This window comes from Mesocricetus auratus, unplaced genomic scaffold, assembly GCF_017639785.1.
Source record: "Mesocricetus auratus isolate SY011 unplaced genomic scaffold, BCM_Maur_2.0 Super-Scaffold_100004, whole genome shotgun sequence".
NCBI lineage: Eukaryota > Metazoa > Chordata > Mammalia > Rodentia > Cricetidae > Mesocricetus > Mesocricetus auratus.
Window position 1 is genome coordinate 31,489,490 of NW_024429189.1, and position 27,364 is coordinate 31,516,853.

The following is a 27,364-nucleotide window of genomic DNA, read 5'->3' on the forward strand; positions in this document are numbered from 1 at the left end:
CAGCAAGGTAAATAATGTGAGCAATGCTCTTAATCCCCCCAAAAGTCTTCAGAACCCATTCATCTTAATTATGTTGAGTTCTATGTAGTGATTTAGGAGGTACTTGTGACAGGTTTTTTTTTTTTAATTTCAAATATTTTAAAAGGTGCTCAGGAATGTCTGTTTCCCCCTTGAGCAGAAAGTCATGAAACCAAGTATATTGAAATGGAATATAATTAACTGTTATAAAGGAAGTATGAAACTTCCTGCCAGAAGTTCTGACACACTTAAGGTCCCTATACTTTCCTCCAAGTATTCAAGATGTCCTACTTCAAAAAATGTGTTAATCTTGGATCTCTGCTTAGGGTCATCAGAATTGTCACAGTTCGTTTTCCCGAATCTTAATTGCTTATGGGTTTAGCAACTTTTGTTGTTGTTGTTTATTTGCTTGCTTGTTTGTAACCAGGCCACACCATGAAGGTCTGAGTTTTAGCTAAGACAACGTTTCCTGTAATTGGAGATGGGAACTCTATGACACATAGTTATATCAGTTTGCATCATGTTATAATGCCTTTGCCACACAGTATAACTAGATATAGCACCATGCAATGCCATGAATTGAGAATGAGACACTATCTCCAGGGGAGAAAATAAACATCCAGGAGAAGGAAACAAAAGCACGGGGCTCAAAGCTGGCGAGGCTGGCCTTTCATTGAGCTATAGCTGTAACGCCTGCGGAGCTTCTGTTTTGGGAAACAGAAATACATACCATGTTCATGTCAATGCCGTTGGTGTAAGTCCATGCGTGCTGGAAATACTCTTCAAGCCGTTGCCTCAGAGGGTTGGGGATTTGGTGGAAGCGAATGAACTCTTTCACTCTCAGCATTTGCATGTGGTACCTGGCAGTTCCCGAGTATAGTCTTTGAATAATCGCAGAAACATTCCCAAAAATGCTTGCATACATTAGGGCTGGATTGGATAAAAAACAAAGTTATGGGGGAACACTGCACTTGGGCATAGTATATTTTCTCAGAATATCAAATGTGCTGATTTTAGTTATTTAACCCAAGTATGTCAATTTGCCCCTGACACTTTGATAAACCAATCCTTCATACATTTTTTTAACATAAAGGGATGTAAAGAACTCAAAATCATCATGATTCAAAGTAAAATCCATATTGCTTTATGAGATACACCTGCAACCAAGAACATTAACTAGATGTTCAATACATTTGTGATAAACTATCTTATTTGTAGTCAGCTAAATCATAGTTGCCATGGCCATTTTTTTAAAAAGAGAAATTCATTAGGCAAAAATATCCTCTAGGGATTTTAATACTACCTTTTTAGTAATTTATATAGGTTTACCATTAAGCTCTGGTGGGTAACTAAGAGCAATAGCAATATCCTATATTGTTTGGGGGGTTTCCAGGACAGTCTTGATTAACACCTCTAGGAGAAGTATCACAAAAGCCCTAGACTTTTTATGTGGTGACCTATGGCTTTTGGGAGGAACATTATCCCCTGTTTAGGCTAACTCGAATTTAACTTTGTTATATGAATATATATATATACATAAACATTCACATATATGTTTATATTACAAAATAGTAGGTTTCTATATGGCTGTCTCTCTTCCCACATGATACTGTTGTAGGACATGGAGAAATCAAATTGGTATGGACCAGGGAGCTTTTCCCCTGTTGGCTGGCTTTCATAGTATTTGTAAATGATATGCAGAATGCTAGAGGGAAATGTTGTCAACAATCTTACTCAGCTGTGAACTTTTAGAGCTAAAATAATAACCAGCATGGATGACATGCAGTAATCAATTTATAATCAGCTCCACAGAAGGACACTAGTAATATAAATCTGGCCAAGAACACATGGTTGGGAAGGTCATATTCTCAAGGATGAACCTATCACCATTACTTTACTGATGGACATAGTATCAACCCACTCCCTAAATTATATTATTTAGTATCACCCATATATTAGTGAAAACCTTGGACCTCATCAGTGGTGGTTTTTAGTACAGCAGACGATAACACAGAAACTCACATTGGGTCAAAGTTCAGACAGCCAGTATACTAAGAGTATACTACAGTGCACTTTCCCCTCCCTCCAAGGTTCAGGGAACATCAAGGAAGAAGAGGTAGAAAGATTTTAAAAGCCAGAGTCAGGGAGGACCAGAGCAAAACAGTGTCTTCTAGATGTGACAGGACCAACTGCACTCATGACCTCACAGGGGTTGTGGTTGCCTACACAAGAACAATCCAGGCAGCAATCTAGCACAGGTGAGGAAAGAGCTCCTGACAGATGATGGCATCTTGGGGAGGGAAAGTCAGTTCTTTAAGGTCATGGATCCTGGGAGATCAACCATACTCTGGGGAATGACGGTATATTCATGAGTACATGGATAGCACAAATCAGACTTGGTAGGTTATAAAAAAGGTGGGTAGTAACATGAAGCTGGAAGAAGAGCTGGAAGAATGGGTGGAGCTGGGTTGGGTGGAAGGAGGCCCATGATTATATCCTATACATGTACGAAATTCTCAAGGAATTAATAAGATAGTATAAAAAAATAAAAAATTAATCTTGAGCTGGGCAGTGGAAGTGCATGACTTTAATCCTAGTACTTGGGAGGTGGATCTCTGTGAGTTCAGTGCCAGCCTGGTCTGCAGAGCTAGTTCTTTGACAACTAGGGCTATTACACAGAGAACTCCTGTCTTGAAAAAACCAAAAGCAAAATATCTTGAATCATACTTAAAATATTAATTTCAAAAAAGGACTTATTTATATTACATCCTTGTAATAAAATTGTACTGCAAATTTTCAAGACCTTGAAGTTCTCAAATAATTGACTAATTTTCTTATGGAACATAGAATTTTCTTAGTATTAATTTGTATGTAATTTTTAATTTACTCCAATTTGATTTTGTTGACGCCCATACAAATATCTGTCTTAGAAAAAAAATATATATTGCTTAACTTTTGCCAGGAAAGCTATACCACATTTTTGCTCATCTATTGGAAGAAAGCGCTATGATACCTAAGTACACTCATTAACTCTTCTTGGGATAATATTTTTAAAAAATGAATAGGAGTTTTTCACTTGCATGCATGTATGTGCATCATGTGTGTGCTTTGTGTCCACAGAAGCCAGAAAAGGTGTCAGATCCCTGGAACTGGAATTGTAGATGGTTGTGAGCCCCTATTTGGTTACTGGGACTGAATGCATATTCTCTGTGAGAGTAACAGGTGCTCTTAGCCACTGAGCCATTTCTCCAGCCTTTGGGCTAAATTTTTATTAAAAATAAAAATTTCATATTCTTACTGTTTTTCTTGTTTGTTTGCATTTCTAATAATTCTACATGGAAACACTGCATTTCATATAGAAGAATCACATGATATGTTTTTTGCTTATGGATCTTTGGGAGGCTATCAAGAGCTTTGATGTGGCAACGAAGGCTTCAGGCTCCAATACACGAGCAGGTGGGAGAAGTACCAAAAGCAACAACATAGTTTGAAGTGTGAGATTCAACTATGTTCATCCAACACATCTTTTTCCTTGAAATGCGTTATCTGGACAACACTCTAAAATCTACTTGCTCATTTAAAAAATAGATGCTACCAGACCTAGGCTCTGCTGCATTAATGTATTTTCTTGACCTTTTCCTTCCCAGCTCATTTCCTTGGCATATCTTATCATGCTTGATTGTAATAGTCTTTGTTTGCCGTAGATGTCCAAGGAAAAGGATGTTTCTGGGAAAGGAATGATCATTTATTAAAATACATGAAAAATGAGGACGTGTGAGGATTAGACAACTTCTCTAGGGCAGAGTATTCAAATAATGTGATTGTGTGACACTCTGTGTGAGTCTGAAAGGGTGTGTTTTGTTGAGACTCCTATCTCAAATTAACATCTCAGATAACTAATGCAGATTGATTTCTCCTCTGTAGGTAGTCATCATCCATAGAGGTCAACGTCTGAGTAGATGTTGGAGCAGGAGAGAGAGTTCATTCTTTCCTCTCTAGGGTAGAACATTAATTTTCTCTTGATTCTAGACCAGGGATGAAATTATGCCTTGGCTTACCAGCAAAACTCTGTAGATCACTTCTTTATCCTGGGTATCTGTTTGTTTCTTTGGTGAAAATCTTGACTAACCTAGAGTGAGGCTAAGTTGACCTGTGTGTGAAACATCAGTGCTCTGCAATTTCCTGTGTGCAAAGTATCAGTCATTTGCAATGTCAATCAGCTGTTAGGTTGCTTCCTGTTTGGAAGTAGCAGCAGATAGAAATCGTTTTTAATTTGAGTATACTAAAACTTGGTTAATGAGATAGCAATATTCAAATGAAATTGATTCATGTGACTCATGTGAGAAGCATATTTTACTCATTGGAAAAAATTATGATATGTAAAAGTGTACTTTACATATCGCTGACTTTCCAAAGTGCCTGTGACACTTTCATGAAGCAGATAGTGAGAGCACAAGACCCTAACTAGATCTTTTTCCCCAAAGCTCCTATTATAAGGGAAAGTGGTCAGAAATCAGTACATGATAGTAGTTTTATCTCTGTGAAAATGATTGAAAGTCATAACACAGAACCAGAAACTGCCTACACTGTCAAGATGGAAAAACTAAATTCTAAGTATGGCATTGGAAACACAAATGGAAAAATTGGAGGATGTCTTTGCTAAATTCTTAGCTAATGAATTTTAAAATCCTAAGGAAAACATGAGGTCTTATCCACCCCATTCCACTTTTAAAGCAAAATATCACCAGCTAGAGAGAACAAATTATTGTATTCTGTGTATCTGATTCAGTTGGTGTCCATTCACTGGCATAGAATACTGGTCAAGTGAATATTGGCAAAATAAACAGGTAAATGAATGAATGAATAAATAAATAAATAAATAATACTGTCTCTATATAAATTCCTCTCTTTAATTCAACATTTCATTAGGGCTTCTTCAGTGAAAAGTTTTGATTTCATCAAAATTGTCTTTAGGTTGAAGTATTAGAGAAAGAAAATGAATATAACCCCCGTCAGCCCTCTCCCACCCATATCAGCACATACTAAATGCTAATGAAGTGTTAACTTTGCATTCTATGAGAATCACCGCAGTTTGCTTTTTATCTACTCTATGTATTTTAAAAAACATGTAAACAAAGAATGAATTTTTTGATGCATAATAAACACATAACTAGATGTAGTCATTTTAAGTATATAGTTCATTCAGTTGTGACAAACGAGAACATTATTGTTGAGATATGAGCTTGTTTCTACCATCCCAGAATACTTCCTTGCATCACTTAGTTGCGTGTTGCTTCTTTCAGAGAACTACAGACAGGCTTCATTTGCTAGGTACCACAGCACACATTCCATACATGAGTTTGCCTTTTGTTCAGCATAACTATGAGAATCATTGTGTCTATCACTATTTTTTTAAAAAAACTTTTAAATCATAAAGATGCACCAAAGTTTGTTTATATTATCTGCTGATGGAAAACATAGCATTTCTACACAGTAAAAACTGTCATGAACATTTGTGTACAGATCTTTGTGTGGGCATGTGTTTTCATTTCAGTTTTAAACATCTAGGTGTGGAATTGCTGTGTGGTATGGCTTGTCTAACTTTACAAGAAATTAATTGTTTGCCAAGGTTGTCTTATTTTATGTTTCAGCAAGCATACTATGGCAATACCATTTGTTCTATATCCTGCTGACATTTGATAGTGCCAATTTAAATTTACCATGGTAGCATGTGTAGTGTGTCTCATTAGTGTTTAATTTTCATTTCACCGATGATTAATGCCACTTTTAGATGTACTTTTTTACATGCAGGTGTACTTTTGGTACAGTTATGTTAAAGTAATTTGCTCATTAAAAAAACAAAACAAAACAAAAACCCTCAATTATCTTTTTGTGAAATTGTAAGAATTCTTAATATATTCTGGATGCCAATCTTTTTCATATGTGCATCTTCAAAATACTTTCTTCAAGTTTATCACTTCCACTTCCTTTCTTTTTAACAATGCCATTTGATTTTTTGAGACAGTATCTCACCATATTGCACTGGTTGACCTGAAAATTGCTGTGTAGAGCAGGCTGGCCTCAGATTCTCACCTGTCTTGGCCCACCTAAGTGCTGATGTAAAATCATGTGTCATCACACCCAACTGAACAATGTCATTTGAGAAATACCATAATAGAGGGAGTCATAGGTTTGAAGAGAGATCTGACACCAGTGAGACTTTTAGCGATCTACAAGGATGACACCAGCTGGCAAGCTAAGCAATAGTAGAGAGACTACTCTAAATGTCCATTCTTGATAATGAACTTGACGTCTACCTTACATGCCATCCTAGAACCTTCATCCAGTGACTGATAGAAGCAGAGGCAAACACCCACAGCTAAACACTGAACTGAACCCCTGGAACCCAGTGACAGAGAGAGTGGAGTGATGAGCAATGGGCAAAGAATGGGCTGGCAAAGCAGCAGGGATGGTTGACCTGAACAAGGGGGAGGCCAGCATGGGACTGATCCAGGCCCCCTGAGTGTGAGAGTCGGTGGGGAGGCCTGGTAAACCTGTGGGGCCCTGGGCAGTGGATCAGTGTTTGTCCCTGGCATACAGATGGACTTCATGTGTCCATGGCATGGGGAGGGATGCTCTCTCCGCCTGGACTCTTGGGGGAGGGCCTGGACCCTGCCCTGAGCTAGGTACCAGACTCTGGTTATCCCGTGTGGAGGGAGGTAGGAATCGCGTGGGAGGCTGCAGGGGGGATGGTGAGGGGTATGGAAGGAGGGGAGGGAGAGGGAGCTGTAATTGACATGTGAAGCAAGCTGTTTTCTAAAAAAAATGTAATAATTTTTTTTCTTAAAAAAAAACAGAAAAAAGAAAAGAAGTTAATTTTGATGAAATATAAATTAAACAATTTTATTTTAAAGGTCTCTGTGTTTGTTATAATGTTACCCATAGTAAAATTTGTTGTAAGTTGTCAATCATAAATCACAAATCAATTCTTAATGGTATTTTTGTGAAGGCATATTAATTGCACTAAGTTTTCAAAAAGACCCAGAATTTATTTCCACCATTGTCTCTCTGCATGTGTTCAAATAGTTTCTTAATTTCCTCTCAGCTCTACCATTCTTTTTTTCCTGTTTATATACCTTTAAGTTAGAATTTTCATTTTTATAATAAAAACCTTTTTGGACATTTTACCTAATTCCTATAGGTTTGGGCACATTTTAATTTTCATTCACTTAGTTCTTAACTTTCCATGTAACTATTTCTTTCTTAAACACTTAACACGGGCTCAAATGATGCAGGATTTCACAGCGGTGATAGATCTCTACTCCACCTTCCTTTCTTTGTGTCACACCTCTCCTTACATACATCACAAAACCTGTCAACTCACAGACATTATTTTCACGTCGGTCAACTATCTTGAAGATTTACAAAGACAAGGGAAAATGTTCTCAGCTTACTCACTTATTAACTAGTCTTGGTCTTCTTCATTCCAGACTTTCACAGGGTATATTTTGCTTTGGAGAAAATTTTTAGTTTCTTTCTTTTTTTTTTTTTTCTTTTGGTTTTTCGAGACAGGGTTTCTCTGTATTGTTTTGGAGGCTGTCCTGGAACTCGATCAGTAGAACAGGTTGGCCTTGAACTCACAGACATCTGCTTGTCTCTGCCTCCCGAGTGCTGGGATTAAAGGCGTGCACCACCAATGCCCAGCTAAATTTTTAGTTTCTTATAGTCTTCTCATGATAAGTCAAGTCGTTGTCCTTACTTGAAATACAGTTTAATCATAAATTTCCATGTTGACAGATACCGTTTTTCTCTCAGCAATTTAGAGATCTTTTCCTATTGTCTTATTGACCCCATATGTATATATATAAGAATATTTTTATTTTAATGTATATAATGTCTTGGTTTTATCATCTTTGAAATTTTTATGACTGGCTTTTGTCAATTTGATAATGCGACTTGACATGTCTTAGTTACAGTTTTAGTACTCATTGACTGTTTTGAACCTGTAGTTTACAGCTTTTCTCTATCTTGAGAAGAAATAAAGCCATTGTGTTTCTGAGCACTTCTGTACCTGCTCCCCTCATTATGGGGGCCCCATCCTCCTGTCTCTGCTTGTTCCTCTTCTTGAGGACTCCTCTCCTGCATTTGTCCATCACTTGGCCTCACCTTCTAGTTACTTCTGTCAGTTCCACTTGTCTCATGTCTGTTTTCTCTCTTGTTTCTGGCCCACACTTTTTTTTGTGTCATCATAGCTGTAATTACTTTTAAGTTAATATTTCATAGTGCTGTCACTGAATATTATTTTAAGATGTGTTACGTTTGTTCATGCTGTGAAATATTTGTTTAATGATACAAAGATGTGTCGTATTCCTTTATGTTGCATTTGTTCAACTCTGTGAAGCTGTGGAACGTTGCCTGTTTAAAATGCCAGATTGGTTTAATAAGGAGCTGAACAGCCAATAGCAAGGCAGGAGAAAGGATAGGTGGGACTGGCAGACCCAGAGAATAAATTGAGAAAATTGGGAGGAGAGAGATCAAAGAGTGAGAAATAAGGGATCAGCCACCCAGCTACAGAGAAAGAGTGAAAGTAAGATTACAGAAGAAAGGGGAAAAGCCCAGAGGCAAAAGGTAGATGGGAGAATTTAAGTTAAGAAAAGCTCACAAGAAATAAGTCAAGTTAAGTCCAGGCATTTGTAAGTAAGAATAAGACACTTTATTTTATTTGGCACCTGGGTGACTGGCCTCCAAAGTGAAAAATAGCAGAAAGAGTAAAAAAAGAACCAATAAAGTGCTCTTTCTTTTAAAAATATTAGACTGTTCTTTCTTTTTACTTTTTTGATGTGTGACTTTCTCTCTCTGTGTGTTATATTAATATGTGTGCTTGTGTATGTGCATGTACACTTCTCGTGCAGGCATGTGTTGAGCCCAGAGTGTGGCATCTGACATGTGTTATCTTCCTCACTCACTTTTCCATCTTATTTTTAAGGCAAGGTCTGTCGCCGAACTTGTATCTTGTCAGTGGACTGCCTAGCCTTCAAGCTCTAGGAATCCTCCTGTCTCTATACCCAGTGATAGGTTAGAGAAACTTTTTCACCATGCCCACATTTTTTATGTGGTTGTTGGAGATTAAAACAAACAAACAAACAAACAAATATTCAGGCTTGCACTGCAAGTACTTTACCCACTGAGCAATCTCCATAGTTTCATAGCCCTACACTCCTCTTCTTCATAATTATTATTATATCAAATTTAAGTGTGTTTGTGAGTAATATAGAAACATACAATAAACATATTTGCAGGGTATTATATAACATTTTGATAATGCATGTATTTGTAGTGCTATCTCTCTCCTTAAACATTTATCATTTTAAATGGTAAAACAGTAAAAATCCTTTAAATAGTTACTATCTACAGTCATATTAGCAGCACACCAGAATTTCTTATTCCTATTCAACTATGTTATTATGCATTATTTGTCATTCTATTACTAACTTCCTCGTATACTCTCCCCTTTCTTGTTACCATCCATATGTATGCGTATCACATTTTTTGTCATCTGTCCATTAGTGGGCAGAGAGGTTATTTCCATTTTGTTAACTATTATGAATTTTGATGGAGTAGAGATAGGATATAAAGACATCTTTCTGACCTATTTCATTTCCATTGTGTATTATCCCAGCAATGAAATGACTATATCATCATACTGTAGTTTTATTTCTGTTTTTTCATAATAGCTGTATTAGTTTATGTTCCCATCAGCAGTGATCAAGGGCTTTTTCTTGTAGCATATTTTTTGGTATTTTTGACAATAGATGTTCTTGCTAGTGTGGAAAGAGGCATTTTAGTTTTAATGTGTGTTTCCATGGGGATTAGAGATGTTGAGCACTTTGCTGAACTTGATCTTTTGTGTGTCATGTTTTGATAAATGTCCATTAAAGCCTAGTGTTCCTCTTAAATTGTGTTGACTTTTGTTTGTGATCCTAGAGTTCCTCCTATATTCTGGATAGCAAGTAAACCCTTTCCAGAGGTTTATGTGTATCTTATCTCCCATTTTGTAGATTAATCTTTACTAGATTGTTTTCTTTGTCATTGAATTTGATGGAATCTCAGCTGTCTAATTTGTTTTGTTTCCTGTACTTCATTGTTTTGTCCAAAATACCTTTTCATTTAGATACTGATCCTGTGCTCTTGTAGATGGAGAACTTGAAGATAAGACTGTTCTTTTTTACTCTATAAGTGCTCTACTGCTGAGCCCTAGCCCAAAGGTCAGATTGAAGGCTTGCTTATAAAGCTTTGTTAGGGCTGTGTTAGTTCTGGTTCTATGGGCTTTGTTTTACTAAGGTTTCTCCTGAACAACCTGGACATTCGGTGAGGCTTTCTAATCTGCTTGATTGAATTTTAATGTGCCTCATACCTGTGTGTGTCCTGAGATTAGTTCAGCTTATGCTTGTATGACTCTTTGCTGGGTCCAAAGGCTGGCATTCCATGTATTTGTGTCTTAAAAGGTTCAAGCTGCTACTCATGAAGTTCTCTGAGCTTTCCTTTGTCGTAGCTGCTTCTTACCTTATTTCATTTCATTTTCTGTGTTGTAGATTCTAACATCTTAGCCTACATGATTTCTAATCATCCTTTCTTAGCTGGGTGTGACTATTGTACATGCTTAGGATCTTCTCCCCTCCCTGCTCATCCTATCCTTGTGTCTACAGATAGGTAACACAAAGCCATCCTGTTTCTGTTTTTCTTCCAGGGATGACAATTCTCTGCTAGTTTTTTAGTGTCTGAAAACAATGACTTAGTACATCTTACTTAGTTTTCTGACTTTTTAATTGAGGCTCGAGACTCTAATTACTCCATCATGGCTAGAACTCCAGTGGCTGATACATTAAATAAAACCAAGAAATTCTACCAAGTTCTTTGTCAAGCAGGCCTGAGCTGGAGAACATTCACTCACACTTCACCTGGTTTTGTGTTTTTTAAAAATTAAATGTGAACCTAATGTTTCTGAAATTTTAACAACTTAAAGTTATCTATAAATTAGAGGGCTGGAGGGATAGCTCAGCCGTTAAAGGCTAGGCTCACAACCAAAAGTTATCTATAAATTAGAAATGTAGATATAAGTGTGCGAGAACACCCATCTTCACATTTGTTGAGTGTTCTTTCATTCTTTTAGTTATGTACACTATTGAAGTGAATTATCCAATCATTATTCTGTGTGCACAATCGGGAATTTAGTGAGAATGGCATTTAAAACTGTCTACAGATGTTGCGGTTATTTGCATTTCCTGAGACAATTTTAAACAGGCACTTATTATGTAGCCCAGGCTGGTCTCCAGTTTCTGTGCTTCCTGTTATCAGTGATGAGTGCCCCTGCCTCCCTTGGAAGTGCACTAACCTCTGCCTCCCTTTAAATAGTTTAGGCTTCTTTGTTTTTATTTTTTTTGCATGATAATGCTGTAATATGCATACAAGTTCCCCTTTGTCTACAATGTGGCTTCATTTTTCTTTTATTAATAAATAATTTAAGGAAGCTGAAATTTCACCATATCTTTCTGGTTAAAATAAATACACAGATGATATTTTACACAAAAATTTTGGTTTTACATTTTAATTTTATGTTTCTCGTTATGTTATATCCTGCTTAGTGTGTAAATATTGCAAATAACAAGAGCCAATTAAGTTTTGCATGTAATCCCATCTAATGGGAGATATCAGGAACAAGCATGTCACTATTCCTAAAGGCTAAAAACATTTCATGAGCATTGTTATTGTTGCATTTCAACTCTCAGTTTTACCTTTGTCCTTATTAATGGCATCATAGGTCATGACAGGACTCTCAAGCAATGCTTAGAATTTTTTTTCTGTGTGACACCAAGCTTTGCCCATCTCATTTCATCAAAACTTATAAAAATGAGTCTTCTGTTCGAATAAATGGTATACGTTTAATGTGAATTGACCTTTTCTCTATCCAATTTGAATAGAATTTTCTCTTAGAAGATCAAATTTATCTGTAAGGATCACAGGTTCTTTTTAAAGGACCAGTAAAGGTAATGTAGTGGTATATTTATGAAAAGATAAGACATTCGTAAGGAAAGAACAAAAGAAGGAAGGAGGGAAATATAGAAAAGAAGGCAAGGGGACAAAGAAAATTAAAAAGAAGGAAAGAAGGGGAGAATGGGCAAGAGGAGCTGTCATTATTCTGATATTAGATATTGTGTGAAGGCTAAAGAAGAACTAGCATTTGTTTTCAATAAAACAACTCACATAACAAATACCACAGTGCTGAGGGCTTCTAAGCCGTGAACAGGATAATTGGTTGTAATTTTTGTAAGTTCATTGAATTGATGTTTCTAAATATATGTAGGTACTCTTTTCTTAAGTAGATATATTCGTATTTATTTCACAAATATAAATATTGAATCAAGAACAGATACTTTTCTTTGCCTTGTTTTATATTAATGCAACTAAAACCTTTAATCATTGTGAAATGTATTCTGTGAAATGTGTTCTGGTATATTCTTTTGCTGTTGCTTTGAGTGAGTATGTGTGTATTTGTATGTATAGATGTACATGTGGAGGATCTTCAATCACTTTCTACCATATATATATATGCATTTTTATGTATTGATTTTGCGCATGTATGCAAGTGTTCATGGTGTGTGTGTGTGTGTGTGTGTGTGTGCACGCACGCACGAGTGCTCATGTGCATGTGTAGGCCATGGCTTGTGTGTGGTAAGAGGGCAACCTGTAGGTGTCAGTGTTTCCCTTCCACCATGTGGATCTGGAAATTGAACTGGGTTTCTCGGGTTTGTCATTGGATACCTTTTGCTAAGCCATCTCACTGGCCATTCCACCATAGTTTCCATGTCTCTCACTGGACCTGGAGCGCAACAAACCCACTTGTCGGCCAGCGAGTCTTCAGAATACTACTATCTCTGCTTTGCTGGTCCTGGGGTTACAGGTGTGCACAGCTTCACCGGGCTTCAATGTGGGTGCCGAGGACTTGTCAAGCTTGCAAGACAAAACTCTTACTGCCTGAGTCATCTCCCCATTCCCTCTATGGTTATAATTACATACTAAAAGTGCCTTGAATGCGTATTTCTATTTTTTAATAGGCTCCAGTTCCATTGCAGTCTGCATGCATTGCTACTTCTGTGTTTGTAGCCAAGCCTTTGGTGGAATTGGCAAAAGAACTTGAGGGTTTAAAAAAAAGGTATTTTCTTATGAAAATGTTATTGAAATAAAACTATATTTTGGGCAGAGTAGATTACTGAGAGAACTTAAGAATTTAAGATTCATAAATAGGTCTTATCTAACCACATTTCAGTAATTAGTGAGTGATACATGAAAATTAATTGCCAAGATCTATTTTCAATTTGGTACATCATCCAAGGGCAATGCTCCTTTTGAAGTTGTTGTTGTCTGCTGTAATCCAGGGTATCAGTAGGTTCTTTACAATGTAATTTCAAAATTATTATTAAGTCATCTCCATCCTGCCATAAAATCTTCTATTCTAAACAATATATGCAATAAATTTTGTTCTTTGTATAAAGCCACTACAGAGTAAAAAGTAGTTACTTTGGCCTTAGAATGATGTCAAAAGAAAACCAATTTAAAATCAACAAAAGAGGAAATCGATTGTAGATTTAATTGTAATGGTTTTATATGTATGAAAGATTTATATCTAGAATTCTATTTTCCCACTTAACTTGATCTCAACTTGTAACAGAAATAACTATTAGTAGTAAATTACAATCATTTTTATGTAACAATGAATGAACTGTAATTTTCAGATCTGCAATATGAGTACCCATATCACTTCAGTTTTATACTCATGATATTCTAGAGTAAAAAAGAAGCTTTTTTGAATGAGGGAATTCAGCCAGCCATGAACAAAAATATTTTCAAAGAATTATGCCTGTACTACACATGTCCAGATATTTTTCATATTTATCCTTGTGAGATTTATGAAACATTTATGATGTGTTAGGAAATATAGGTAGCCTAGAAGTGATTTCATAAACACCTGAAAATATTTTTGGGTTAAAAGCAATTTTGTGATACTATTTTTAAATTTTAATTTTTCAAATTGTATTTGTTGTTATGTTTACATGTGAGTGACAAAGTATATTCATTTGCACCAGTCTGCTTGCCTTGCATTTTCAGAGACCAGAAGAGGGTGTCAGGTTGGAACTAGAGGTAGAGGAGGTTGTGAGTGCTAAGAACAGAGTGTTATCCCTAGACAAGAGTAGCAAGTGTTCTTAACCACTGAGCCATCTCTAGAGCCCTCAGTGTGATACTATAGTGTGTGATACAGTTTTGCATTAAGGAGAGGCTGAACTAACCCTAGGATCACCAAGGAATGGGTTTCTTTTATATTGGTATTGAAGCTAGTTCTAAGAGAAGAATATGGAAAGAAATTTTTGTTTCTTCACTTCACTAAGAAATATCATACTTTACAGAATATAATATCTACATCTGTAATCCCACTATCTCCACAGTTTCCATTTTTTGCTTTATTCTCCATCCTCTAGAAATACCAATTTTGTGCTATTATTTATCCTAACAGATAGCAAAAGAGAAATCTACTTACAGCCAATCAACATGACACAAATGGAAAAGATTTTCTCCGAATTGGTGTTAGGAGACACATTTCCAAATCCTACACTGGTTAAACTGCTGAAGGTAAAATAAAGTGCCGTGACGTATTTGTCTTTAATGGATGGTCCAGAACTTGAGTCACTGTCATTGTAACGTTTCCCAATTTGTTGTCCTAAGGAATCCAACCATCCAATTTTGTCAGTCAGATAGGGCCTCTCTACATTCCCAATCGCATACCAGATGCAAGCCAGCCAGTGGGCAATCAGGGCAAATATGCACATTAAGAGCATTAGAACAGCAGCGCCGTATTCTGAGTATCGGTCCAGTTTCCTGGCTACACGCACAAGACGAAGGAGACGTGCAGTCTTCAAAAGACCAATTAATGTTGTTGTCTGTGGAAATAAATGTGTATGGTCAGAATCAGTTGTAAGCAATTCAAGGTATGTTCTTGTAAGGTAGAATTGTTAACAGAATATGGGAGAACAGACAGACACAGGCTTGAATCAAGTATGAAGATTAGTTCTTCATCCAAAAGTTTTAATTCCATTTTGAAAAACATGTGGCTCATTAGCCGAGTGTCTTGGTATACAAGATCCATGGAAAGAGAGTCATCCTTCCCAAGGTCTACAAAAGGGACTTTCACATGATATGCACTACTAATGTGTTCCTTCCTCAACCAGTGTCCAAGGAGTTGATTGTGTGTCTACCAAGTACCACACACCACAGTTCTCAAAGGAAGTGCTCTCTAACAAAGACAACTATTTATAGACAAAGCATCTCCTCTAATGAAGGGAAACAAGGTTGGTTATTTCCTTAACAGAGACAATAAGAAGTAAGATCTTGGCATTAGCAATTGCATGGGTATTTGGTGGCATAGTTTGTGGTAGAGATCACAAGAAAGGAAGACCCCAAAAGACCTTTCTGAGCAGCCTATGCTGAAGTGAAAAGCCACCTGAGGATTATGAAGGAACCAGCTGAACTCCTTTTGTAATCATGGCAGCCCTTAGTGGACACCTGTATGCCTCAATTACAATCTATATTTAAAGATCTTTTTCTTTCTTCTTTTCCTGAATGCATCAAATTCATAAATTATTTCTTGGCATCCCGATGACTGTATTTTGGAGTATGATGCATGTTAACTAATTGCATGATTGTTATTGACCAGGTATTTAATGATAGGATACTTTTACATAATAATAGGATATTTAACTGGCTGTTAGGAATTGAAATCTGATAAGTACAAATTACAAGTTCATTTCTTATGTTTCCTAAATAATGTCAGCTATAAGTACTATATAATTCACAGAGCATATAATTATTCCATAGTTACATGGTGTTTACCAATCAATTATTGAGTCATTTTATCTCTTCATTGTGGTGTTTATTTTACAAAGTACATCCAAATGTGCTAGGAATGCTAATGTTTTAATTGAAGAAATAGCACACAGAGTAGTTAGCACCCCATAGCTATGAATATTGATTTAGTGAAAAAATATTACTGAGTATAAAGGAAAACGTTTAATGGAAACATCATAGTAGATCTTCTGTTTGTTCCTTTGCTGTACTCTAGCAGTCAAGCAAAGAAAAATCCTTTAGTCTCCCTTGAATTCATTCCTGTAAGATTGGAGCCCTCCAAAAGTGGGAGAAGTTTGCCTAGCCTAGATGGACTTATAACAGGATTATAATTTTGTTCATCTTGGTTGTACCAATAGTAAGTTAATGTTTTTTTCACAATGCAACACAGAAAACAATTTTTCCTTTTTAGTGCCTTTAAAGGCACATACTCCTTCAACAAATTCTAGAATTTAAGATATCATTACAGGGTTCACTGGAAGTAAAGTAAATGTCCCTATTTGTATCATCAACACTTTACTTTAGCAGTTATGTGCAAGGACTTTCAAACAGATAGACTTATGACTAAGTATTACTTGCTTACTAGTATAACCCTTTAGACAGGTTATTCTTTTTCACTCAAGCTTCAGCGATCATATTTATAAATGAGAATATGATATCTATAGGATTGTAGGTAATATCTAATAAATGATAGCTCATGATATTTCCATTTAAATATCTCCTTATATTTCTGTTTATATTAGCAGGAACTTTATACTATAAAATGTGTTGATGGAGCTTATGTACTTTTCAAATATACTTCCCAGACTTTTGAAATCTCAAATGGAAGCCTTGCAACATGGGTGATGCAGTGCCCTTAGAAAATGGATGGGTCTTGGAAAGACAAGAACTTCATCCAAGTACATGGTTACCAGACTCTTAACAGCTGGAGTCACATTTGTTCAGTCTTGCCACTTTTGTACAGTTCAGACTTGAGTTTATTTCTTTTCCTAATATAACTACCTATTGACTTATGTTTCAAAACCAGAGCTGTTTAAGGATTATTGTGCAAATATAAAAATTCTTATTTGGCTTTAGTATAAAATGTTTCAAAATAATTTAAATATAATTCAGACTCACCACGTAGTAGTTAAATTAAGTAAATTCTTTGTAACACATGGACAGTTTCATAATGGGTGCTAAAGCAGTAGACTAAAAGGAAAATAATAAAAATCTGCTGTGTATTTCTACCTCTAACACCCTAAAATTCCTCCTATGTTTAGTTAATAATGAAAATAAAATTTACGTGTAACTAAGTTTTTCTAAGTATATAAATAAGTATAATTTACGCGATCGCACATGAATGACATATACTCTGAGGGAAAAGAAGTTTAAGAAGCCCTAGCCTGATTCACAATATATATATGTATATATATATATTTTTTTTTTTTTTGGTTTTTACGAGACATGGTTTCTCTGTATTGTTTCGGAGGCTATAGGTCCAGCCCGGCCTCGAACTCACAAAGATCCGCCTGCCTCTGCCTCCTGAGTGCTGGGATTAAAGGCGTGCGCCACCACCGCCCGGCCCTGATTCACAATTTTTTATGCATGATGATTACAGAAATAATAAGAGGAAGGAGTGGAGGAAGAAGTACAGAATGAGGAGGAGCAGGAGAGGAAGTAGACGGGGAATGAAGGGAAAAGAGGAGGAGAGATGTTGAAGCAGTTGTGACTTTTACTTCCGTCCTGGGGAGAGGTTGAGTGAACAATGACTTCAACAGTCATTCCCCATTCTGTAACATTTACCCAAGCACAGCTACCTGAGCTTGCTTTACTGTGTACCAATGCTGTGCCTTATTTCTGTTGACAAAGGCTGCCAGCTCACTAGGGTCTTCTTTGCAAGAGACCCTTCTATATGCTGCCACGCTGTTTTATGTGGGATTATAGAGAGAACATAAATAATGGTACCAAATTTCTGAGAGAATAGGGCAGGGCATTTCCAAAGTCCTCTTGCTGAGTAACTCTTGACAAAAGAATTTAAAAGAATACCAACTCAGCAGGTCCTAAACTGTGATGATTTTTATAAATAGGGTAATAAAAATAGATAAGAAGAGAGTACTTCTATAGTCATTCCCAATGACTATAGTTGAATTCAACTATAGTTGAAGGAAGGCACTTTCCCAATTTTAACAATGAGCTATAGTAAGGAACATACAAAGAATTCTAGAATAACAAACTTCATCTTATTGTACTTGTGCAGTCTAGAACTCAACTATTTATTGTGATTGGATATATTTCAATTTTTTCCTGACTGTTATAGTAAAGAAACTTTACTTATACAAGATTTTCATTTTGAATGCCTTTTTAAGTATTTTTTATTTGAAGCCTTTCCCCCACAAATACAATTATTTGTATCTCTTGAATAATGAGTATAATTCAATAACATTTAAAAAATATCTATTGTTTATTAAAAATCCTAAATTCTTTCTGATATTGGTAGAAATTAGGTTCCCTCATTAAATAAATGACTTTTTTGGTTAAAGATACAACTATACCTTTGGAAATATGTTGTATCAGTGACCAGACTAAAAAAGATTACATTAATTTTATTTGATAAACATTATGTAATAAATTAGTCAATACCTTCTTCCAACGTTGGAAACCTTTGTGAAGGACTGAAATTAGGTAATTCACACCAGTATGAATAACTCTCAAGAATAAATCCATGTAGACTTAAGTTGAGAAAGCCTTACCAATAAGAAAAAGTTGCATGTTGAAATTTTTTTAAATTTATCTTATTTTGTTAGTATTTATGAGCATCTTATACTAAAAATATTTAGTATACTCAGTAAGCTTCGTTTTAATCACTTAGTAAAAGTTAGCTTATTAATAAATCATAGCAATCATTCTTTTATAATTGATGAAATTTGACACATTCTTTTTGGTTTTATAGAATGGACTATAGAATTAGTCATCAATGAAACTTCAACTTAATGAATCACTGTATCCAACCTCCCAAGAAATAAATTTATGGGGGAGGCAGTAACATTTTCAAATATAAATTTCAGGATTCCACTTTCAATTTTTTTGCTTTAAATTTTATTCCCAGTAACTCCCATTCAGGTGTATACTTTACACATAATCCAATGAACTTTGTTTTGTTTTTTTCCAGATAGGATTTCTCTGTGGCTTTGGAAACTGTCTGCAACCAGCTCTTGTAGACTAGGCTGGTCTCAAACTCACAGAGATCCACCTGCATCTGCCTCCTGAGTTCTGGAATTAAAGGCATGTGTCACCATTGCCAGGCCCATTCAATGAAGTTTTTAAACAATGTAATTCAATATTATTGCCTAGTTTCTAGTCTTTGCTTTGTTGTCTAATACTTTTCAACATTTCTGAGGGCATGTTTATTAATATTATCAAAGATCTATATCTGAATATATGCAGAACTCTGGGGAATTTCCTAGCTTATTTCTTTATTCATATCAAACTTCACAATTGCTTCTACCAACTATGTATTCCAAAGAAATGATTCTATAGCCTTGTTGGGGAATTACTTTCAATACTTAACAAGCTAATGATTGATCAACTTACTCTGTTTCATAGTTAACATTCTTATCCTACTGTAATATTAAATACCTTTCTATTTCATTGCAGTAACATAGAAACTGGCCAATAAATGATTGTTAAGTTTTAACAGACAAATAAAATATCCCATATAGAAGTATGAATATTATACCCTTTTAATTGAAATTTGAGTTTTTATCAAGAAAAATTGCATTTTATATAATCTCTATCATTTTTAGTCAACCACATATAAATGATTAACTTAAAGAAAATATTTTTTAAATTGGATATTTTGTATTTATGCCACTTGTCATGCCACAGAATTGGCATGATCAAACTACAAGTAGAGGCCAAGAAAAATTTCTGTAAAATATGAACCAAACACTTATCTAAAGGAAGAGAAATAGTTGTTATCGTTGACAAGATATGTGCATATTTTCAAGCTGTGCTCTGTTATTTCAAGTGGAATATGAACATCTCATTTGCATAATAATATCTTGTCAATTCATGACATCTATCATAAAGATCAAATGCAAGGAGAACAGCGCACAAGATAATCAGAATTTCTATAGAAGGTTACTAATATTTTCTCTATGTTTGCTTCACAGTTCATCTGTCAGGGTAATGAGTGAAATATTTTGTGAGCAGAAATTTCACTTCCCTATTGGAATTTTTCTGCAAAGAGCCCCTAGTTATTTTGGTTCCAAAGTCTTTCTTGCCTGCATTTACAATTCATTAAAGTATGAATCAGAGGTCAACAAAGCAAATAACTGAAAACTAGAATTTTAATTTTCAGGAAGGAAGGAGATAATGATCTGTGTAACTAACTAGAGTTCTCTAGCTCCTAAATGTTAAACATTTGACAATTTGCCATGGAGAATCCAAATATAGGGAAATCCGGGGCAGATAATTAAATCTGACGTTATGGACACCAAGGGAGTGAGTGATATTATTCCTTAGCATCCATGATATTGAAGCAAATCATTGTGGCAGTGTCATGCTTGATGCAGCCAAAGTTAGGAACCTTAGAATGATATTAATGTCAGCAAGTTAGTAACAATATAAGCAAGCCCAGTAATACCCAGCATTCATTTTCTGCAACATGTTTGCAACAGTAAAGGAGATCCTCTAGTTATTTATATCACATGCCTGCTGCTTTGAAGGTTATTCAGCAAACATTTGCTGACTCATGAGGTATATTATATTGCCACTGAATAGGAATAATGTAAAACATAGAACTAAGGAGGCCAGTAATGATCTATTATTGTACAAAACTGGAATAATAATTAAACTTCCCAGGCATGGTATCAGATGAAATATTTTTTTTAGTTAATTCTACTTCAAAACATTCACAGTAAACACAGTATTATATTTTAATCTTAGTAGAATGAGGTCAGTAGACATTATGATACCTAGAAGAGTCTCCAACAACAAAACTTTATATTTCCTAAATAAGTTTTCAGTGTCCTGTTGGTAATTTACATATTCAAAAACAAAAATTTGCATATCCATTAATCTCCAGGTATTTCCTCACTCTGTCAGCTTCTAGTTCTTCAGTTTTCTTTTTCACCCTCGTTTTCCTTAGACTATTTCACCATATACTGATGTGAGTCTCTTAAACTTTCTCTTGCTTTACAGCAGAGTCCAGTTGTAGTAGTGATTGTCTGAATTAAATATTTGAAAGCAATTTTACATTTTTCAAATGTATAGCAACTGAAATGAAAATAATCTAGCATTTAATTCTACCTTGATGGCTGTAGTTAGAAATTTCTAAATATCTTCTCTTTTTATTATTATTGACTAAATTTCATAAGTACATTAACTTTTCTTAATATTCTATTTGCCTCTTCATTTGATTTCCAAAGTTTGATTCACTGTTAGTGTGTGTATATATAGTCAATGTACACACACACACACATTATTCATGCCTTTGAAACTGAAGTTTTATTCTGTAGTTCATCAGGAAAAGTTTGTGTGATATAACTGCATATATCCCTCATTATATGAGACAGCTAAGTTGAGCAAGTATAAGTTCACCAACCCCAGGCTGACAGCTGGGGAACCAGCATGGGACTGAACCAGGTCCCCTGAAAGTGGGTGTCAGTTGGGAGACCTGGACAGTCTATGGGGCCTCTGGCAGTGGGACCAATATTTATCCCTAGTGTACGAATGGGCTTTGTGAGTCCATTCACTATGTAGGGATACTATCTCAGCCTAGATGCACAGGGGAGGGCCTAGGTCCTGCCCCAAAGGATGTGTCAGACTTTGATGATCCCTCATGGGAGGCCTTACCCTCTCTGGGGAGTCATTGAGGGATGGGATGGGTGGTTGGTGGGGGCATGGGAGGATGAGAGGGAGAGGGAACTGGGATTGGTATGTAAAATAAGAATGTTTTTGATTTAAATAAAATTTTATTTTTAAAAAAATCAAAGATAAATATCAATGATAAAATGTTTTATATTGTGTTTTAGTTACAACCCAAATTATAAATCACCTTTAGAAGATCTTTAATGACTATTTTTTCATTTCATATGTGTTATTTTATTCTAGTACCAAATAAAATATCAAATTACCAAGGAACACAATTTTATTAGCATTCTTTTACAGATGATGAAAGGGGCTAGGACCCTGTCATAATCCATTTCCTAACCTATAGTTTGATGAACCTTTCAGTAGGACACAGAAACTGAATTCTACACACACTGATGATTCCCCCTGGAAGACAAGGGTTCTTTTGCCCAGAAAATTTCAGTGGTTAAGAACCAAGTATCTGTTGAGATCTCTTTTTCTCTCAAAATGTACAAATTAATAATTCAACAAAAGATAATGAGGAATTCTTATGCAGAAAAGGACGCTGAATTTTTTTTTTTAATTTCAGCACATTGAGTTATCTCTTTTTCAGTCAACTTTCTTGGAGTTAGTTTTCTATGTACTACCATGGCTAGTTTTAATTGTTAAACTGTCAACTTGACAAAAATCTAGAAAGTTTCAACTAGGGATTATCTAAATGGTTTGTGGCATGTCTGTAGAGGAATTGTTTTGAATGTATTTATAGATATGGGAAGACCCGCCTCAAGTGTGTGACCACATTCCCGGGGTTTGGGTCTGAAATTGCACAAGTGTAGAGAAAGCAATTATGCAGTAAGGATTCATGCACTCATTCTCCCTCTGCTCTTGGCTGTGGCTTTGACCAACTGCTTTAAATTTCCCATGTGTTGATTTTCCCACCTAATAGACTAGAGCCTGGCCTTGTGAGCTAAAATAAACCTGTTATCCCTTAACTTCCTTTTTGTTCAGGTATTTTATTAGAGCCCCAGAAAGGAAACTAAGATACATACTTTCTGTAAATCTTTTCATGATATAAATACTTGTATACTATAACAATAACTGATAGTTAAATAAAGTGGACACTAACTGAATCTTTTGAAGTTCTGATTATGTTTATGGATCCTCTGTTCAGAAAATGTGATCGATATGCACAAAATTGTCATATTTCCTTAAGGTTCCCAACTTTATGGGGTATTAGCAATATACACTAAGTATTTTCCAAAATGAGAGATAAAAGTGAATGAATTTTGATAAAGGCATTTCATAAGGTGCCCTCTTTTTTATGGTTTGAACAAAGAACAAGTCTCTCTTTGATACACACACCCATTAAGTGATTTAAGAATGAAGACATCTTTAATGTTTGATAGCTTTGCCTCAAGACTTAATCTGTAGGGATTTTACTCACTAGGGGTATGCTGGATGCTCTATGAATATGTTTCAAAATTTAAGTTGTTAGCTACAGCATGGATAGTATCTTTGCATCTCTTAGCAAAAATAGGAGGGATTTCAATTATTTGCAACAGAAAATATCTTCATTTCATTTTACATTTCCAGGTGAAAATGAATTTCATCTGTGAGATGTTGCAACTTTTGAAGCAACTATTGTTTCTTCTAGTTAATGTAGATTTACTTTTACAATTGCAGTCTTTCAGAAAATAAAATTCTTAAGCAGCTCTTACCTCATCAGAACCTGATCCAAAAATCAGCAAGTCAAAAGGGATGGCTGCAACCATGTCAATCAGGAACCAGCCTTTGAAGTAGTGTATTGCTATTTTGGCAGGATCACTTACCACTTCTTCATTCTGATTTACATAGGTTGTTCTGAAGTTTATTAGAATGTCTATAATAAACATAATATCCACAATCAAGTCTACCACATTCAAAGGGCTACAAGAATAGCCACATTCTCGCCTTTTCTGTTCTTCTCTGTCGTTGAGAAGAAAGGCTGCAGAGTAGGGGGTGAATATAGCTGTATAAATGACCAATAGTAAAATAAGCCAATCCCAGACTGCTTTGAAAGGGCTGTAGTGCAATATTGTAAATTTGTTGATGCGCGGTGTCTGCAGCTTGTATTCTGGCAAGACGTCTGCTCCCAAAGAAAGAACCTGAGTATAAGAAAGAAAATCAGATATGCATAAAATGCCATTATAAATTCTGTCAGATCTATAAAAATAATGAGGCAATTATACAACATGATGTATCTGGAGGAAGTCATGTTGTTTTGAAGTATTAATGAAAAAACACACATACATTTAAATAAATCTGTATAATACAACATTTGGTGATGTTGTCAGTTTAAGAAAATCCCAATGACATTTCTTGATAAATAAGATTTTCACCAAAACTTAATGTATATTATTCCTGAGACATTGAAGAATCATTAATTTTTTAAGTACATGAATATTTTTAGAAATACATAAAATCGGTTAATTTAAGTAATAGTTCAGTTTTCAAATGTTGGAAAGAAGTGCTTATAAAGAATAAAATAAATATATGTGGATCTAAACTTGGATTTGATTTATCCATACTAATTAATAATTAAATTGTGATAAATTAATTGAAAAATGAAATCTGGCTAAACCTCAGATCTTTAGTTAAGCACTATTTCCTCCTAGTAATGTTTTCAATATGAGCAAAAGCAACTAAGAATAAAATATAATCAAAAGAGCCTTTTGCTTAGGTGATGAAAAGATATTTATATTCTGGGACAAATAATAGCTTCATCCGATTTTTCTGATATTTAGATAATTACATGGGAGCAGGGAATGCTTCAGAGTTCTTCAGATGATTAACTGGAGTTTTCAAAAGGACATGCAAACACTAAGAAATATTCTCTTAATAAAGCATCAGGTAAACTAAAGTTATTTAGTTTATAGTTTTAGTTTATCTGAGAATATCAGTGCCAAATTTGAGTCATGTCTAAAGTAAATTCATGAGTTTGTGATTTCTACAAACAAATTACAAAAACCAGAAATCAAAGCAAAAGAGTTTTCACCTATACAATGTGTCATATAGTGAGCCTTTTTAAGGGGCCTGTGAGGAACAATATTGCACTCTTCATATCACACATGTGCACAACGGCTCAATATATGAAGTAATTTATTAAGTATATAAACTAGATTCTTCTAAATAGTGAATATTTTATTGGTTTTTATAATGTGGATCTCATTTTCACATAATTATTTTTAAAAATAATTATGGAAATTCTGTGCATATTGAATTTAAGTATACTAATGAACCTCTTGGGATATTTCAAGATTCAGTTTTATTTTTATTGTCATATCTCATTCCTTGTTTACTCATGCTACAAGTTATTATCCATCCCTTACTTAAACTTGAAAAGTTACTCCAAAATGCTATATGACATAACTATTAAATATAACGTAGGAATTTAGCTAAAATAGGCAAAAGTGGTTAAATAATAGCTAAACTAGTTTAAATAGCTTTGGAAAACAAGAGTATAATCCAATTATTTATCCAGACCCCAATAAATCTGAATTAAAGGTATTTCGAACTATGATGGAAAATGACAAGCTAAGCATAAGGGCAATATAGAGTTAGACTTCAAAACAGAGGAAAGGGACCTAATATTTTATAAAATATTAAAAACTCTTAGAATCAGAGACACGTGACTATGTAAGCACACCACTTTCCAAATCTGAAAGGTAAAATGTTTAGTTTATATATCTATATCACTGAGAAAGAGCAAATTAGATAGAACACTATTGTCATATTATTCAGCATAGAAAGCTAGTGTGTGACATCTTGGTTGGAAAGTGTGGATCATCTTTCAAACTGTCATGTAACTCAATGTGCTTTTCTCATAGAACACGGTCTCCCTATCTTGTACAACATAAAATTTAAAACCTTATTTTGGCTGTCAAGATCTAAAAAATATGGATGTGTTCTATGTTTCCAGGTCCCCTTTACCCCCTATGTGTTCATGGGCTACTCCAACAAAGTAAGGCTGAAAGTTTTGAGCTAAGCAGATCTTTCTAACCCCCAAACCGACAATTTCCTCACGGGAGGGTAAAGAAAATAGCAAGAACAACATAACAGTTTGTTTACAAAGAGGTATTGTCTGGGATTTCCCAGTGCTTAGTGGCATGCTTCAGATACAACCCCCAACACAGGGGAGCAATATTTGATCTATGAGAAGTATGAGTTAGAATGCACACAGCACCCAGGACTTCTCCTGGGGAGTAGAACTCTGGAACTCTGTCCCTCCCACACAACATTTGATGTTTAGGTGTACACTGTTTCTGATGGGAGAGAATGGTACGCTTTTTGAACTCCTTTTTACTCAGTGTCTGAGGGTGGCAATGGTGCTGAGGTGGGATAGGGAATCTTCATAGAAGAGTCAGGAAAAGATGACAGCCCTGTCGAGACTTGGAATGCAAGTCCCAAGAGGAGACTGAACCTAAAGCACATTGCATGTTTATGTCCTCATCCATAGCATCTGTAAATGTGACCTTATTTTGAAATACAGCCTTCACAGATAGAATCAAGTTAAAATGAGGCCAGAGTGGTACAATAACAGATGTTTTTATAGAAGAAGATATTCAGGTTGAGAAACACAAAGATACATGTAGAGAATCCCACAAACTAGAAGAGGCAGAGGGACCTGCAATTCAACAATGGCCAAGCATGTCGTATCGCATCAGGGTTCAAGAAAGGAGAGATATGGCTTTTGTCTTGGACTCTCCACAAGGAAACATTTGGAGCATATAGGTTCCAAATTTGTGAGGGGATAAAATCCCATTGTTTTAAAACACTTTTTAATACTTTATTATCTACAGCCATAGGAAATTAATAAAACGACAAAAACAGAAACAGACGAGTTATCAAATGCTTAACATCTGTGAACTAAATCTATCATCATTAATTCAATGTTCGACAATTCTATACACCAAAAGAATTGAACATTGACTACTTGACACGGGCCAATATAATACATAAAATCAGGGTTTTCCTTTTCAAGACTTCATGCCATTTTGATAAAGTCAAAAGAGTGTTACAACCTTCAAAGATTTAATTGCTGTTTCAGGGTAATCTAATGTAATTCAAAAGGCAAATACTGCTCTTGTTGGCCTTTGAAAGCCAATTTAAATGGCATTACTTTGCAACTCTACAAGGCTTTGTTTACTTAAAGTTAACTTTAGCTTTAGGGCATTATTGAATCCTCCATTCAGTGATTATATAATCAAATTATCTCTGGAACTGGGTTTAGAATAGTAGTTTATTATATATACCCCTGCATAAAACCGTTTTCTTTTATTATAGATAGTGGAGTACGTTTTGATGGCTTGAGATCAAATGCTAACGTTACTTGTTTTTTAACTTGTGCATGGGTATTCACAAATAATATGATCACTCAATCATCATGTAACTTTATTAGTAAAAGAATTTCAACAACTTATTTTAGTATCATGAGTTCTCGCTCTGAATCCAAATGAGTTTGGCTTGAAGTCAGATAATTCTGCATCGGAAGGTCATTATTCTCATGATTCAGAAGAGTGTT

The 27,364-nt window shown here is 35.2% G+C and overlaps 1 protein-coding gene across 4 annotated transcripts in view; it reads right to left on the minus strand.

The window, feature by feature from the left end:
- Kcnh7 (potassium voltage-gated channel subfamily H member 7) overlaps positions 1-27,364 on the minus strand; it is a 470,424-nt gene that overhangs the window by 62,932 nt on the left and 380,128 nt on the right. For 3 of the 4 annotated variants that reach the window (XM_040745459.1, XM_040745457.1, XM_040745456.1), the window contains 3 exons: positions 23,523-23,948; positions 14,609-15,008; positions 749-948 (listed from right to left, as the gene is read on the minus strand). In XM_040745459.1, the coding sequence (XP_040601393.1) occupies positions 749-948; positions 14,609-15,008; positions 23,523-23,948 (1,026 nt within the window). Of the gene's footprint in view, positions 1-747; positions 949-14,608; positions 15,009-23,522; positions 23,949-27,364 lie in introns of all 4 variants that reach the window. The other variant, XM_040745458.1, reaches the window with a different exon arrangement.